At 37.3% G+C, this 14,686-nt stretch overlaps 1 protein-coding gene across 1 annotated transcript; it reads right to left on the bottom strand.

The window, feature by feature from the left end:
* Positions 1-10,425: 10,425 nt before the first annotated feature.
* On the bottom strand, positions 10,426-13,080 carry LOC125374204 (zinc finger MYM-type protein 2-like). Its single transcript, XM_048385111.1, has 5 exons — positions 12,801-13,080; positions 12,159-12,353; positions 11,738-11,945; positions 11,279-11,453; positions 10,426-10,737 (listed from the first exon to the last, which is right to left on the bottom strand). Exons 1-5 carry the CDS (start codon positions 13,033-13,035, stop codon positions 10,426-10,428), a joined length of 1,125 nt encoding a protein of 374 aa, XP_048241068.1. The 5' UTR covers positions 13,036-13,080.
* Between the last annotated feature and the right edge of the window lie 1,606 nt (positions 13,081-14,686).

Here is a 14,686-nt window from a genome sequence, read left to right on the forward strand (position 1 = left end):
GTAGAGAATATAGTGTGAATGTAGTGTAGTTGGAACCTTCAACATGTTCGTCTAGCTTCTATAGACTCCCTGGTGTATTGTACAGAATATATTGTGAATGTAGTGTAGTTGCAACCTTCAACATGTTCGTCTAGCTTCTATAGACGCCCTGGTGTATTGTACAGAATATTATGTGAGTGTAGTGTAGTTGCAACCTTCAACTTGTTCGTCTAGCTTATGTAGACTCCCTGATGTAATGTACAGAATATAGTGTGAATGTAGTGTAATTGCAATCTTCAAAATGTCCGTCTAGCTTCTATAGACTCCCTGGTGAAATGTACAGAATATAGTGTGACTGTAGTCTAGTTGCAATCTTCAACATGTCCGTCTAGCTGCTATAGACTCCCTGGTGTAATGTACATACTATAGTGTGAATGTAGTGTAGTTGCAACTTTCAACATGTTCGTCTAGCTTCTATAGACTCCCTGGTGTAATGTACAGAATATAATGTGAATGTAGTGTAGTTGCAACCTTCAACATGTTCGTCTAGCTTCTATAGACTCCCTGGTGTAATGTACAGAATATAATGTGAATGTAGTGTAGTTGCAACCTTCAACATGTTCATCTAGCTTCTATAGACTCCCTGGTGTAATGTACATAATATAGTGTGAATGTAGTGTAGTTGCAACCTTCAACATGTCCGTCTAGCTTCTAAAGACTCCCTGGTGTAATGTACAGAAAATAGCGTGAATGTAGTGTAGTTGCAACCTTCAACATGTTCGTCTAGCTTCTATTGATTCACTGGTGTAATGTAGAGAATATAGTGTGAATGTAGTGTAGTTGCAACCTTCAACATGTTCATCTAGCTTCTATAGACTCCCTGGTGTATTGTACAGAATATATTGTGAATGTAGTGTAGTTGCAACCTTCAACATGTTCGTCTAGCTTCTATAGACTCCCTGGTGTATTGTACAGACTATTATGTGAATGTAGTGTAGTTGCAACCTTCAACTTGTTTGTCTAGCTTATGTAGTCTCCCTGATGTAATGTACAGAATATAGTGTGAATGTAGTGTAATTCCAATCTTCAACATGTCCGTCTAGCTTCTATAGACTCCCTGGTGTAATGTACAGAAAATAGTGTGACTGTAGTCTAGTTGCAACCTTCAACATGTCCGTCTAGCTGCTTTAGACTCCCTGGTGTAATGTACATACTATAGTGTGAATGTAGTGTAGTTGCAACCTTCAACATGTTCGTCTAGCTTCTATAGACTCCCGGGTGTAATGTACAGAATATAATGTGAATGTAGTGTAGTTGCAACCTTCAACATGTTCGTCTAGCTTCTATAGACTCCCTGGTGTAATGTACAGAATATAATGTGAATGTAGTGTAGTTGCAACCTTCAACATGTTCGTCTAGCTTCTATAGACTCCCTGGTGTAATGTACATAATATAGTGTGAATGTAGTGTAGTTGCAACCTTCAACATGTCCGTGAAGCTTCTATAGACTCCCTGGTGTAATGTACAGAAAATAGCGTGAATGTAGTGTAGTTGCAACCTTCAACATGTTCGTCTAGCTTCCATGGATTCACTGGTGTAATGTACAGAATATAGTGTGAATGTAGTGTAGTTGCAACCTTCAACATGTTCGTCTAGCTTCTATTGATTCACTGGTGTAATGTACAGGCTATTGTGTTAATGTAGTGTAGTTGCAACCTTCAACATGTTCGTCTAGCTTCTATAGACTCCCTGGTGTAATGTACAGACTATAGTGTGAATGTAGTGTAGTTGCAACCTTCAACATGCTCCTTAAGTTTCTATAGACTCCCTGGTGTAATGTACATAATATAGTGTGAATGTAGTGTAGTTTCAACCTTCAACATGTTCGTCTAGCTTCCATAGACTCCCTGGTGTAATGTACAGAATATATTGTGAATGTAGTGTAGTTGCAACCTTCAAGATGTTGGTCTAGCTTCTATAGACTCCCTGATGTAATGTACAGAATATAGCGTGACTGTAGAGTAGTTTGAACCTTCAACATGTTCGTCTAGCTTGTATAGACTCCCTGATGTAATGTACATAATATAATGTGAATGTAGTGTAGTTTCAACCTTCAACTTGTTCGTCTAGCTTATGTAGACTCCCTGATGTAATGTACAGAATATAGTGTGAATGTAGTGTAGTTGCAACCTCCAACATGTTCGTCTAGCTTCTATAGCCTCCCTGGTGTAATGTACAGAATATAATGTGAATGTAGTGTAGTTGCAACCTTCAACATGTTCGTCTAGCTTCTATAGACTCCCTGGTGTAATGTACATAATATAGTGTGAATGTAGTATAGTTGCAACCTTCAACATGTCCGTGAAGCTTCTATAGACTCCCTGGTGTAATGTACAGAAAATAGCGTGAATGTAGTGTAGTTGCAACCTTCAACATGTTCGTCTAGCTTCCATGGATTCACTGGTGTAATGTACAGAATATAGTGTGAATGTAGTGTAGTTGCAACCTTCAACATGTTCGTCTAGCTTCTATTGATTCACTGGTGTAATGTACAGGCTATAGTGTTAATGTAGTGTAGTTGCAACCTTCAACATGTTCGTCTAGCTTCTATAGACTCCCTGGTGTAATGTACATAATATAGTGTGAATGTAGTGTAGTTGCAACCTTCAACATGTTCGTCTAGCTTCTATTGATTCACTGGTGTAATGTACAGAATATATTGGGAATGTAGTGTAGTTGCAACCTTCAACATGTTCGTCTAGCTTCTATAGACTCCCTGATGTTATGTACAGAATATAGCGTGACTGTAGTGTAGTTTGAACCTTCAACATGTTCGTCTAGCTTGTATAGACTCCCTGATGTAATGTACATAATATAGTGTGAATGTAGTGTAGTTTCAACCTTCAACATGTTCGTCTAGCTTCAATAGACTCCCTGGTGTAATGTACAGAATATAGTGTGAATGTAGTGTAGTTTCAACCTTCAACATGTTTGTCTAGCTTCTATAGACTCCCTGGTGTAATTTTCAGAATATAGTGTGAATGTAGTGTAGATGCAACCTTCAACATGTCCGTCTAGCTTCAATAGACTCCCTGGTGTAATGTACAGAATATAGTGTGAATGTAGTGTAGTTTCAACCTTCAACATGTTCGTCTAGCGTCCATAGACACCCTGGTGTAATGTACAGAATATAGAGTGAATGTAGTGTAGTTGCAACCTTCAACATGTCCGTCTAGCTTGTATATACTCCCTGGTGTTATGTACGTAATATAGTGTGAATGTAGTGTAGTTTCAACCTTCAACATGTTCGTCTAGCTTCCATAGACTCCCTGGTGTAATGTACAGAATATAGTGTGAATGTAGTGTAGTTGCAACCTTCAACATGTTCGTCCAGCTTCTATTGATTCACTGGTGTAATGTACAGAATATAGTGCGAATATAGTGTAGTTGCAACCTTCAACATGCTCGTCTAGTTTCTATTGATTCACTGGTGTAATGTTCAGAATATAGTGTGAATGTAGTGTAGTTGCAACCTTCAACATGTTCGTCTAGCTTCTATAGACTCCCTGGTGTAATGTACATAATATAGTGTGAATGTAGTGTAGTTTCAACCTTCAACATGTTCGTCTAGCTTCCATAGACTCCCTAGTGTAATGTACAGAATATAGTGTGAATGTAGTGTAGTTGCAACCTTCAACATGTCCGTCCAGCTTCTATTGATTCACTGGTGTAATGTACAGAATATAGTGCGAATATAGTGTAGTTGCAACCTTTAACATGCTCGTCTAGTTTCTATTGATTCACTGGTGTAATGTACAGAATATAGTGCGAATATAGTGTAGTTGCAACCTTCAACATGTCCGTCTAGCTTCAATAGACTCCCTGGTGTAATGTACAGAATATAGTGTGAATGTAGTGTAGTTTCACCCTTCAACATGTTCGTCTAGCTTCCATGGACTCCCTGGTGTAATGTACAGAATATATTGTGAATGTAGTGTAGTTGCAACCTTCAACTATTCGTCTAGCTTCTATTGATTCACTGGTGTAATGTATAGAATATATTGTGAATGTAGTGTAGTTGCAACCTTCAACATGTTCGTCTAGCTTCTATAGACTCCCGGGTGTAATATACAGAATATAGTGTGAATGTAGTGTAGTTTGAACCTTCAACATGTTCGTCTAGATTCTATAGACTCCCTGGTGTAATGTTAATAATATAGTGTGAATGTAGTGTAGTTGCAACCTTCAACATGTTCGTCTAGCTTCTATAGACTCCCGGGTGTAATATACAGAATATAGTGTGAATGTAGTGTAGTTTCAACCTTCAACATGTTCGTCTAGCTTCAATAGACTCCCTGGTGTAATGTACAGAATATAGTGTGAATGTAGTGTAGTTTCAACCTTCAACATGTTTGTCTAGCTTCTATAGACTCCCTGGTGTAATGTGCAGAATATAGTGTGAATGTAGTGTAGATGCAACCTTCAACATGTTCGTCTAGCTTCAATAGACTCCCTGGTGTAATGTACAGAATATAGTGTGAATATAGTGTAGTTTAAACCTTCAACATGTTCGTCCAGCTTCCATAGACTCCCTGGTGTAATGTACAGAATATAGAGTGAATGTAGTGTAGTTGCAACCTTCAACATGTTCGTCTAGCTTGTATATACTCCCTGGTGTAATGTACATAATATAGTGTGAATGTAGTGTAGTTTCAAACTTCAACATGTTCGTCTAGCTTCCATAGACTCCCTGGTGTAATGCACAGAATATAGTGTGAATGTAGTGTAGTTGCAACCTTCAACATGTTCGTCCAGCTTCTATTGATTCACTGGTTTAATGTACAGAATATAGTGCGAATATAGTGTAGTTGCAACCTTCAACATGTTCGTCTAGCTTCTATAGACTCCCTGGTGTAATGTACATAATATAGTGTGAATGTAGTGTAGTTGCAACCTTCAACATGTCCGTGAAGCTTCTATAGACTCCCTGGTGTAATGTACAGAAAATAGCGTGAATGTAGTGTAGTTGCAACCTTCAACATGTTCGTCTAGCTTCCATGGATTCACTGGTGTAATGTACAGAATATAGTGTGAATGTAGTGTAGTTGCAACCTTCAACATGTTCGTCTAGCTTCTATTGATTCACTGGTGTAATGTACAGGCTATTGTGTTAATGTAGTGTAGTTGCAACCTTCAACATGTTCGTCTAGCTTCTATAGACTCCCTGGTGTAATGTACAGACTATAGTGTGAATGTAGTGTAGTTGCAACCTTCAACATGCTCCTTAAGTTTCTATAGACTCCCTGGTGTAATGTACATAATATAGTGTGAATGTAGTGTAGTTTCAACCTTCAACATGTTCGTCTAGCTTCCATAGACTCCCTGGTGTAATGTACAGAATATATTGTGAATGTAGTGTAGTTGCAACCTTCAAGATGTTGGTCTAGCTTCTATAGACTCCCTGATGTAATGTACAGAATATAGCGTGACTGTAGAGTAGTTTGAACCTTCAACATGTTCGTCTAGCTTGTATAGACTCCCTGATGTAATGTACATAATATAATGTGAATGTAGTGTAGTTTCAACCTTCAACTTGTTCGTCTAGCTTATGTAGACTCCCTGATGTAATGTACAGAATATAGTGTGAATGTAGTGTAGTTGCAACCTCCAACATGTTCGTCTAGCTTCTATAGCCTCCCTGGTGTAATGTACAGAATATAATGTGAATGTAGTGTAGTTGCAACCTTCAACATGTTCGTCTAGCTTCTATAGACTCCCTGGTGTAATGTACATAATATAGTGTGAATGTAGTATAGTTGCAACCTTCAACATGTCCGTGAAGCTTCTATAGACTCCCTGGTGTAATGTACAGAAAATAGCGTGAATGTAGTGTAGTTGCAACCTTCAACATGTTCGTCTAGCTTCCATGGATTCACTGGTGTAATGTACAGAATATAGTGTGAATGTAGTGTAGTTGCAACCTTCAACATGTTCGTCTAGCTTCTATTGATTCACTGGTGTAATGTACAGGCTATAGTGTTAATGTAGTGTAGTTGCAACCTTCAACATGTTCGTCTAGCTTCTATAGACTCCCTGGTGTAATGTACATAATATAGTGTGAATGTAGTGTAGTTGCAACCTTCAACATGTTCGTCTAGCTTCTATTGATTCACTGGTGTAATGTACAGAATATATTGGGAATGTAGTGTAGTTGCAACCTTCAACATGTTCGTCTAGCTTCTATAGACTCCCTGATGTTATGTACAGAATATAGCGTGACTGTAGTGTAGTTTGAACCTTCAACATGTTCGTCTAGCTTGTATAGACTCCCTGATGTAATGTACATAATATAGTGTGAATGTAGTGTAGTTTCAACCTTCAACATGTTCGTCTAGCTTCAATAGACTCCCTGGTGTAATGTACAGAATATAGTGTGAATGTAGTGTAGTTTCAACCTTCAACATGTTTGTCTAGCTTCTATAGACTCCCTGGTGTAATTTTCAGAATATAGTGTGAATGTAGTGTAGATGCAACCTTCAACATGTCCGTCTAGCTTCAATAGACTCCCTGGTGTAATGTACAGAATATAGTGTGAATGTAGTGTAGTTTCAACCTTCAACATGTTCGTCTAGCGTCCATAGACACCCTGGTGTAATGTACAGAATATAGAGTGAATGTAGTGTAGTTGCAACCTTCAACATGTCCGTCTAGCTTGTATATACTCCCTGGTGTTATGTACGTAATATAGTGTGAATGTAGTGTAGTTTCAACCTTCAACATGTTCGTCTAGCTTCCATAGACTCCCTGGTGTAATGTACAGAATATAGTGTGAATGTAGTGTAGTTGCAACCTTCAACATGTTCGTCCAGCTTCTATTGATTCACTGGTGTAATGTACAGAATATAGTGCGAATATAGTGTAGTTGCAACCTTCAACATGCTCGTCTAGTTTCTATTGATTCACTGGTGTAATGTTCAGAATATAGTGTGAATGTAGTGTAGTTGCAACCTTCAACATGTTCGTCTAGCTTCTATAGACTCCCTGGTGTAATGTACATAATATAGTGTGAATGTAGTGTAGTTTCAACCTTCAACATGTTCGTCTAGCTTCCATAGACTCCCTAGTGTAATGTACAGAATATAGTGTGAATGTAGTGTAGTTGCAACCTTCAACATGTCCGTCCAGCTTCTATTGATTCACTGGTGTAATGTACAGAATATAGTGCGAATATAGTGTAGTTGCAACCTTTAACATGCTCGTCTAGTTTCTATTGATTCACTGGTGTAATGTACAGAATATAGTGCGAATATAGTGTAGTTGCAACCTTCAACATGTCCGTCTAGCTTCAATAGACTCCCTGGTGTAATGTACAGAATATAGTGTGAATGTAGTGTAGTTTCACCCTTCAACATGTTCGTCTAGCTTCCATGGACTCCCTGGTGTAATGTACAGAATATATTGTGAATGTAGTGTAGTTGCAACCTTCAACTATTCGTCTAGCTTCTATTGATTCACTGGTGTAATGTATAGAATATATTGTGAATGTAGTGTAGTTGCAACCTTCAACATGTTCGTCTAGCTTCTATAGACTCCCGGGTGTAATATACAGAATATAGTGTGAATGTAGTGTAGTTTGAACCTTCAACATGTTCGTCTAGATTCTATAGACTCCCTGGTGTAATGTTAATAATATAGTGTGAATGTAGTGTAGTTGCAACCTTCAACATGTTCGTCTAGCTTCTATAGACTCCCGGGTGTAATATACAGAATATAGTGTGAATGTAGTGTAGTTTCAACCTTCAACATGTTCGTCTAGCTTCAATAGACTCCCTGGTGTAATGTACAGAATATAGTGTGAATGTAGTGTAGTTTCAACCTTCAACATGTTTGTCTAGCTTCTATAGACTCCCTGGTGTAATGTGCAGAATATAGTGTGAATGTAGTGTAGATGCAACCTTCAACATGTTCGTCTAGCTTCAATAGACTCCCTGGTGTAATGTACAGAATATAGTGTGAATATAGTGTAGTTTAAACCTTCAACATGTTCGTCCAGCTTCCATAGACTCCCTGGTGTAATGTACAGAATATAGAGTGAATGTAGTGTAGTTGCAACCTTCAACATGTTCGTCTAGCTTGTATATACTCCCTGGTGTAATGTACATAATATAGTGTGAATGTAGTGTAGTTTCAAACTTCAACATGTTCGTCTAGCTTCCATAGACTCCCTGGTGTAATGCACAGAATATAGTGTGAATGTAGTGTAGTTGCAACCTTCAACATGTTCGTCCAGCTTCTATTGATTCACTGGTTTAATGTACAGAATATAGTGCGAATATAGTGTAGTTGCAACCTTCAACATGCTCGTCTAGTTTCTATTGATTCACTGGTGTAATGTACAGAATATAGTGTGAATGTAGTGTAGTTGCAACCTTCAACATGTTCGTCTATTTTCTATAGACTCCCTGGTGTAATGTACATAATATAGTGTGAATGTAGTGTAGTTTCAACCCTCGACATGTTCGTCTAGCTTCCATAGACTCCCTGGTGTAATGTACAGAATATAGTGTGAATGTAGTGTAGTGTAGTTGCAACCTTCAACATGTTCGTCTAGCTTCTATAGACTCCCTGGTGTGATGTACAGAATAAAGTGTGACTGTAGTGTAGTTGCAACCTTCAACATGTCCGTCTAGCTTGTATATACTCCCTGGTGTGGTGTACAGAATATAGTGTGAATGTAGTGTAGTTGCAACCTTCAACATGTTCGTCTAGCTTCTATAGACTCTCTGGTGTTATGTACAGAATATAGTGTGAATGTAGTGTAGTTGCAACCTTCAACATGCTCGTCTAGCTTCTATTGATTCACTGGGGTAATGTACATAATATAGTGTGAATGTAGTGTAGTTGCAACCCTTCAACATGTCCGTCTAGCTTCTACAGACTCCCTGATGTAATGTACAGAATATAGTGTGAATGTAGTGTTGTTGCAACCTTCAACATGTTCGTCTAACTTCTGTTGATTCACTGGTGTAATGTACAGAATATAGTGTGAATGTAGTGTAGTTGCAACCTTCAACATGTTCATAGCTTCTATAGAATCCCTGGTGTAATGTACATATTATAGTGTGAATGTATTGTAGTTTCAACCTTCAACATGTCCGTCTAGCTTCTATAGACTCCCGGGTGTGATGTACAGAATATAGTGTGAATGTAGTGTAGTTGCAACCTTCAACATGTTTGTCTAGCTTATAGACACTTTGTAGTAATGTACAGGAATGTAGTGTTTCACAAACCTACATGATTGGCGCATGCAATTGGGTACTTGTTGTTACCCTTTCTTGCGCTTGGCATAAAAGGGGCTTAAACAAGGACTGGTCGACTCAGAGTCAGTTTACTGTCTGAGTGGGGTATTCGTGTTAAACTGCGACATGGTTACTCAGTTGGCTAGCACTATAAATTGGCATCAGTCTGCACACGTGCATGCAGCCACAAGCACACAGACACACACGTGCATGCAAGTTGCTACATATATAAGTTGAACAATCTTGTACGCGACCTTAAGCCCCATTTCACCTCAACTTTGAGTCATTAATGTATGACTAACGGGATCGGGTGGTCAGGCTTGCTGACTTGGTTGATGCATGTAATCGATCCCCATTGAATGTGGATCGATGCTCATGATATCAATCACTGGATTGTCTGGTCCAGACTCAAGTATTTACAGACCGCCGTCATATAGCCGGAATATTGCTGAGTGCGATGTTAAACAACAAACAAACAAAACATCAATTTATGGCAGCAGATCGGCCTGTTTCAACTTTGATAAATTCATGGGACGAGGGAGCAACCTGGTTTGTTTTGGTGCAACTTGGTTTTTCCTGTCAACATGAACCTGGTGCAAGCTGAATCAAGTTCTTTAAATCGAGCCGTGTTTGAATACATTTGAAATTCAAGTGGAACGACGTATTTACCTGAAACATCAAACCTGACAAGGTGAGGCCTGTATCTACCATGGTCTACATTTCTGACAATTGTATAAATTGATTTACGTGGCCTACATCGTGTATAAATAGAGGATTAACCACTGTGTTCGGTTGTTACCGAAAAATCTACACACGAGTGATTAATCTGCCACGATTAGAACGAGGCTTTGCCGAGTTCTAATCGTGGCAGATTAATCACGATTAATTCACGAATTTTGCTCTTTAAACTAATTTTACAGTGAATAATTCAATATTTGACTTTTGAACATACTATTTACCATCATAACACCAAAAATGTTACTAAATCAGTTGTCTAATTTTCACACATTTGAGAATGACAAGCAACAATGAATTTGACAAGCACAATAGTTTATTGTGTGTGAAACATAAAGACATAGGATATATGTAAACAATAAAATATCATTTCAACAGTTATCAAATATTTACAACATTTTATACATTGTCTTTAATACTGTTGATTCTGAAAATAATTAACTGTGATGTTGTATGTGCCCCCATATACATTGTTGAACATTCCCTGCACGGGATCTACACCCCTGGAGACATTGACTGTGTGGCTCTCCCTCTGCTCGGAGCTTGTTCTGGACATCTGGCTGGACACCATGGTGCTCACAGGGTCTGGTAATGGGCTCACAGGACCTTGTGTGCTTTTGGGTCTTTTTGCTTGTCCACCAATAATCTTAGATATGGTTCTATGTTGGTTGCTGTTCAGTGAACTGTAGTCATTTAGGCTTTGCACATTCTTGTGGCCAGATATCTGCAATCAATAAGCTTAATAAATAATACATTTTTATGAGATATGGGGTATGTCAATTTCATTCCTAAAATTTAGTTATAAGTATTTTCTTTGTATCACGTTGACATAAAGAAGTTGCACAGATCTTTACAATTTTTCAAACATGAAATTTGATTATTTAACTTTGAATATTCATGGATTTAGCATTTAGTGAAGCTCCTAACCTGCATCACTTGGTTGCTGGGAACACCAGCATCACACAACTTTTGGACAACATATTTTCTCGCACTATGGTTGGTCAACCTTTTGGCTTGTGGTCCTCCATCTGTCAAACCTGAATCATAATGGTTTATTCGAAAACTTTATTACATTTGTTATCTTAAATCTGCATTTAGTAATTAAATCAAGTTATCATCACTGTAGTGTAAACATTATCATGTATTGATATGAACAATTTACATGTTCTCTTATGATATTGATATTTAGATCATATAGTTAAACATAAATTACCTGCTGCTTTCGCCATAGATTTCATGAAGGAACCCAACTTGTTTATCCCTACTGGCTGTCCCCTGAACCACTTCTTGGACTTATTCATGTCTGTACACGTTGATATATAAAAGGGATCAGTTTCCTTCATGTAGTGTGTTGGCCTCAATTCGAAATACTTTTTGAACATCCTCACAGGACAACGTTCTGGGTTCTCCTTAGTAGCCCACATCTTTGGCTCAACTTGTCTGTAAGACAAACACATGATAGATAGAAATAGTGATCTTTCACATCATTGATGATCTATTTTACTGATTAATTAAAACATTATTTGTGTAAGGTCACTCATTATAATTCATAAGAGTTACATTTCTTTCATCCATAAAACATACCAGAAGATGATTTCAAATTACATTAAAATCAATTTTTTAAAGTATATTTTAAACAATTGAATATTTTGGTTTTGTTGCGCATTAAGTTGTATTTATATAATATTCATACTCACAAATCATCACCAATTTATTTTCCTTACCTGATATTATTTGGATCTGCTCCACCTCTTGTTTTTGTAGATCGCTCACAGAAGGCGACATAATCGTAACCATTACCGTCCTGCTTCACTTTCAAATCGCCCCACTTCATTTCATGATGCTCCTGCACTCCTCTCATACCAAAGTATATGGTATTGTTAAACCATACAGTGTGCAGGAGCGCCTCCGGTGTGTGTGATCCCAGTTGACCTGGGGGAGGGAGGGAGACTTTATATCAGTAAAGAGAACACCGGCCCATTATACATTACATACAGACCTTTTATAACATACATGTGAAGAGCACCACTTCGCTCGTTACAAAAGTTTTAGCTGTTTTCATATGTTTTTCATAGCTAAAGAACTAATTGTCACAGGATATTTGGATGTTAAGAGCTGAATAAATTTATCATAACATGGATTTACCTGATGAGTAAAGCCTGTCGACTTCATCCTCTGTGAGGCAATCCGCTTTACGAGGTCTGTTTCCTCTCCCACTTCTTTTCAGTTCCACTTGCTTGGAAGCAATGACCATATTAAGCTGGGCGAACTCCTCGCTCCTAATGAGACAGTAGGCGTAATTGTGTTCCCTCAGATGTCGGTTGAATGATGATAACATTCCTGTAAGTAAAATGTCTTTAAGAACTTGAAGATAAGCATGCTTCATACTTTTAGTAATAAGCAGACTGGTCTAAATAATAATTTGATATTAAGTGTATTATCCTAATGTAGAATAAACCAAAATTAAAATCAGCATAACAATATATTTAAATTTAGATTTGTATAATTACTTTGAAATTTTAGACGTTCAAATATTATGTGTCATCTATTAAACAAACTGTAATCAGATTGTAATCAGGTTCCTAATTTTGGAATATATACTATACATTGCTATCAGAATGACAGTTAGTTAAAGATGTGGATGTTTACCAAAATATTAAACTTCAATTTCTTTATCATGTTTGTTAACATCTGTTAAAGTAATAGTGAAAACTTGCCAATCTGAGGCCCATGTTTTTATAATATTGGATATTACTTTAATAATGTTTCTAAAGTGCGAAATTTTACCTTTAAGGGATGATGGTTCATAGTTTTCACCGTTACTTTTCCTGGCATCCATAAAAAACTTGCAAAGGTGACTGTTAAGTCTGTGTGGAGGGATGGATTGAAGGGGTCTTGTTTCACCTCTATTTTGCTCTAACCACTTGGCAAGTGTTGTCATGTTGGAATTAGTTTTCTTGGCGGTGTTCTTATTTTCTTGTGCCTTGATGAATTGCTGTATTTCCTCCTGGCTACATGACATCCAGTTGTTGAACTCTTCATCAAACTCATCATCTGAACCATCTAGTCTAACATCTACAAATAAACAACATGAGATTTAATAACAGTTATTCATTGATTTAGATACTCAACAGCACTGACTTTGAAAGTAACTATTATTTCTGCAAAATGATGATTATCAAATATGATTAACCTAAATGGATTGAAAATCTGTTAATAGTGTATGTATATTGGATTTACTTATGATTTATGTGTGTATATTTTATTGTATATATTTATACTTGTGGTAAGTCATGGTTAGGGACTCGGCAAGCCTCGTTCCTATGGCTAAGTTCTCGGCAAGCCTCGAACCCAACCAAAATAACCAATATTTCAGAATATCAAAAAAAAAAAAATATCATAATTTTACCTCTGAATGGAGAACTCTCTCTTGATCTTTTCTTTGACCCATTCCTTTCTTTCTCTCGTGAGTTTCTACCTAAAATAATAATATGAAATTAATTTTTCACTGCTCCCTATTAGAAATCAAAATAGTTAAGAAAAAATATAAATACATATATTTTTTTTTGAGTTTTCATAGATCAAGGTACTTATAACTGCATTCAAGTTTAAATGTGGTAATGTTAATGTTTTTTTATTAAAAAAATGAGCTTCATAATTTTCCAGAAATTGTATGTTTCAATTAAGTCTTCAAGGTAAAAAAAACCCAAATATTTATAGGCCCAAATAGATGAATTATATTGATCTGGATAAACTCTACCTGTTGTAAGGGGAGACAACTGCTGTGGTTGCAGTACACCCTGGTCGTGCGCTGTACGGTCCGGCAAAGTATGATCGTTTCCTTCATTAAAATGAAGTATTGCGTTGGATACAAATTATTTGAGTCTTTATTTTTTGAAATATGAAGTTTAAGTCTCTATTATTGTCAAATAACTATGAAATATGCTTTGGACGCTGGGTTACACAAACGATCGATCGGCTCCATATCAACACTTCGTTTATAACGTGACATTGCTTATGTGTTTGATGGTTAATTTTTTTAAATACCAAAAGCAATATGGTAGTTTATTTGTATTTTTACATAAATTAATTAACTATTTCATTAGCTGTTTTATTAGCATTGTAAACGCCCAGTGAAGAATCTACCGGAATGGCTCACCTGGTCCCGTAATATCGAAGCGGTATCTTGCTTCGGTCACCGTCTTCCCATTCTGCGACTTAATCTCGTACATCGGGAAGCCGAAATTATCAGATACATCTCCGCATCCCCTTCCTCCTCCACAAATTTTCACTTGATCACCAACTTTCGGTGATTGAAACATCGTCACTACGGTGGGGCCTAATGTTTTGACAGCTGAGTATTTCCTGCACCAGACGACCTCGGGAATCCCCGATTCGAAAATAGTGCCGGAATTTATTTTTAGACAGCCAATCAAAACACGATGACACAGCACTCCACTATCAGCCAGCCAATCAGATTGCGTAAATAAAAATAAACCACTACGAATAAACCACTGCTGGCGATTGGAGATCAAGCCCTGTTATGGGAGAATTAAATATAATGCATCTTATGTGTTAACGCAGTGGAATACTCAGACATGCTTGAAGAGCTTAAACAGTGTAATTTTGTATTCATATCAGTAAGTGTATGCAGAATAAATCAGTGATATACA

Source organism: Haliotis rufescens, unplaced genomic scaffold (assembly GCF_023055435.1).
Source record: "Haliotis rufescens isolate VD_foot unplaced genomic scaffold, xgHalRufe1.0.p SCAF_53, whole genome shotgun sequence".
NCBI lineage: Eukaryota > Metazoa > Mollusca > Gastropoda > Lepetellida > Haliotidae > Haliotis > Haliotis rufescens.

What these genes read in the sequence shown, in the direction of transcription:
- LOC125374204 (XM_048385111.1), bottom strand. Translation starts at nt 13,035, where the DNA reads ATGTCATGTAGCCAGGAGGAAATACAGCAATTCATCAAGGCACAAGAA. An exon ending in CGACAGGCTTTACTCATCAG is followed by an intron (nt 11,946 to 12,158) that starts GTAAATCCATGT and finishes TCCCTCCCCCAG; the next exon opens with GTCAACTGGGATCACACACA. An exon ending in GCAGATCCAAATAATATCAG is followed by an intron (nt 11,454 to 11,737) that starts GTAAGGAAAATA and finishes TTTGTCTTACAG; the next exon opens with ACAAGTTGAGCCAAAGATGT.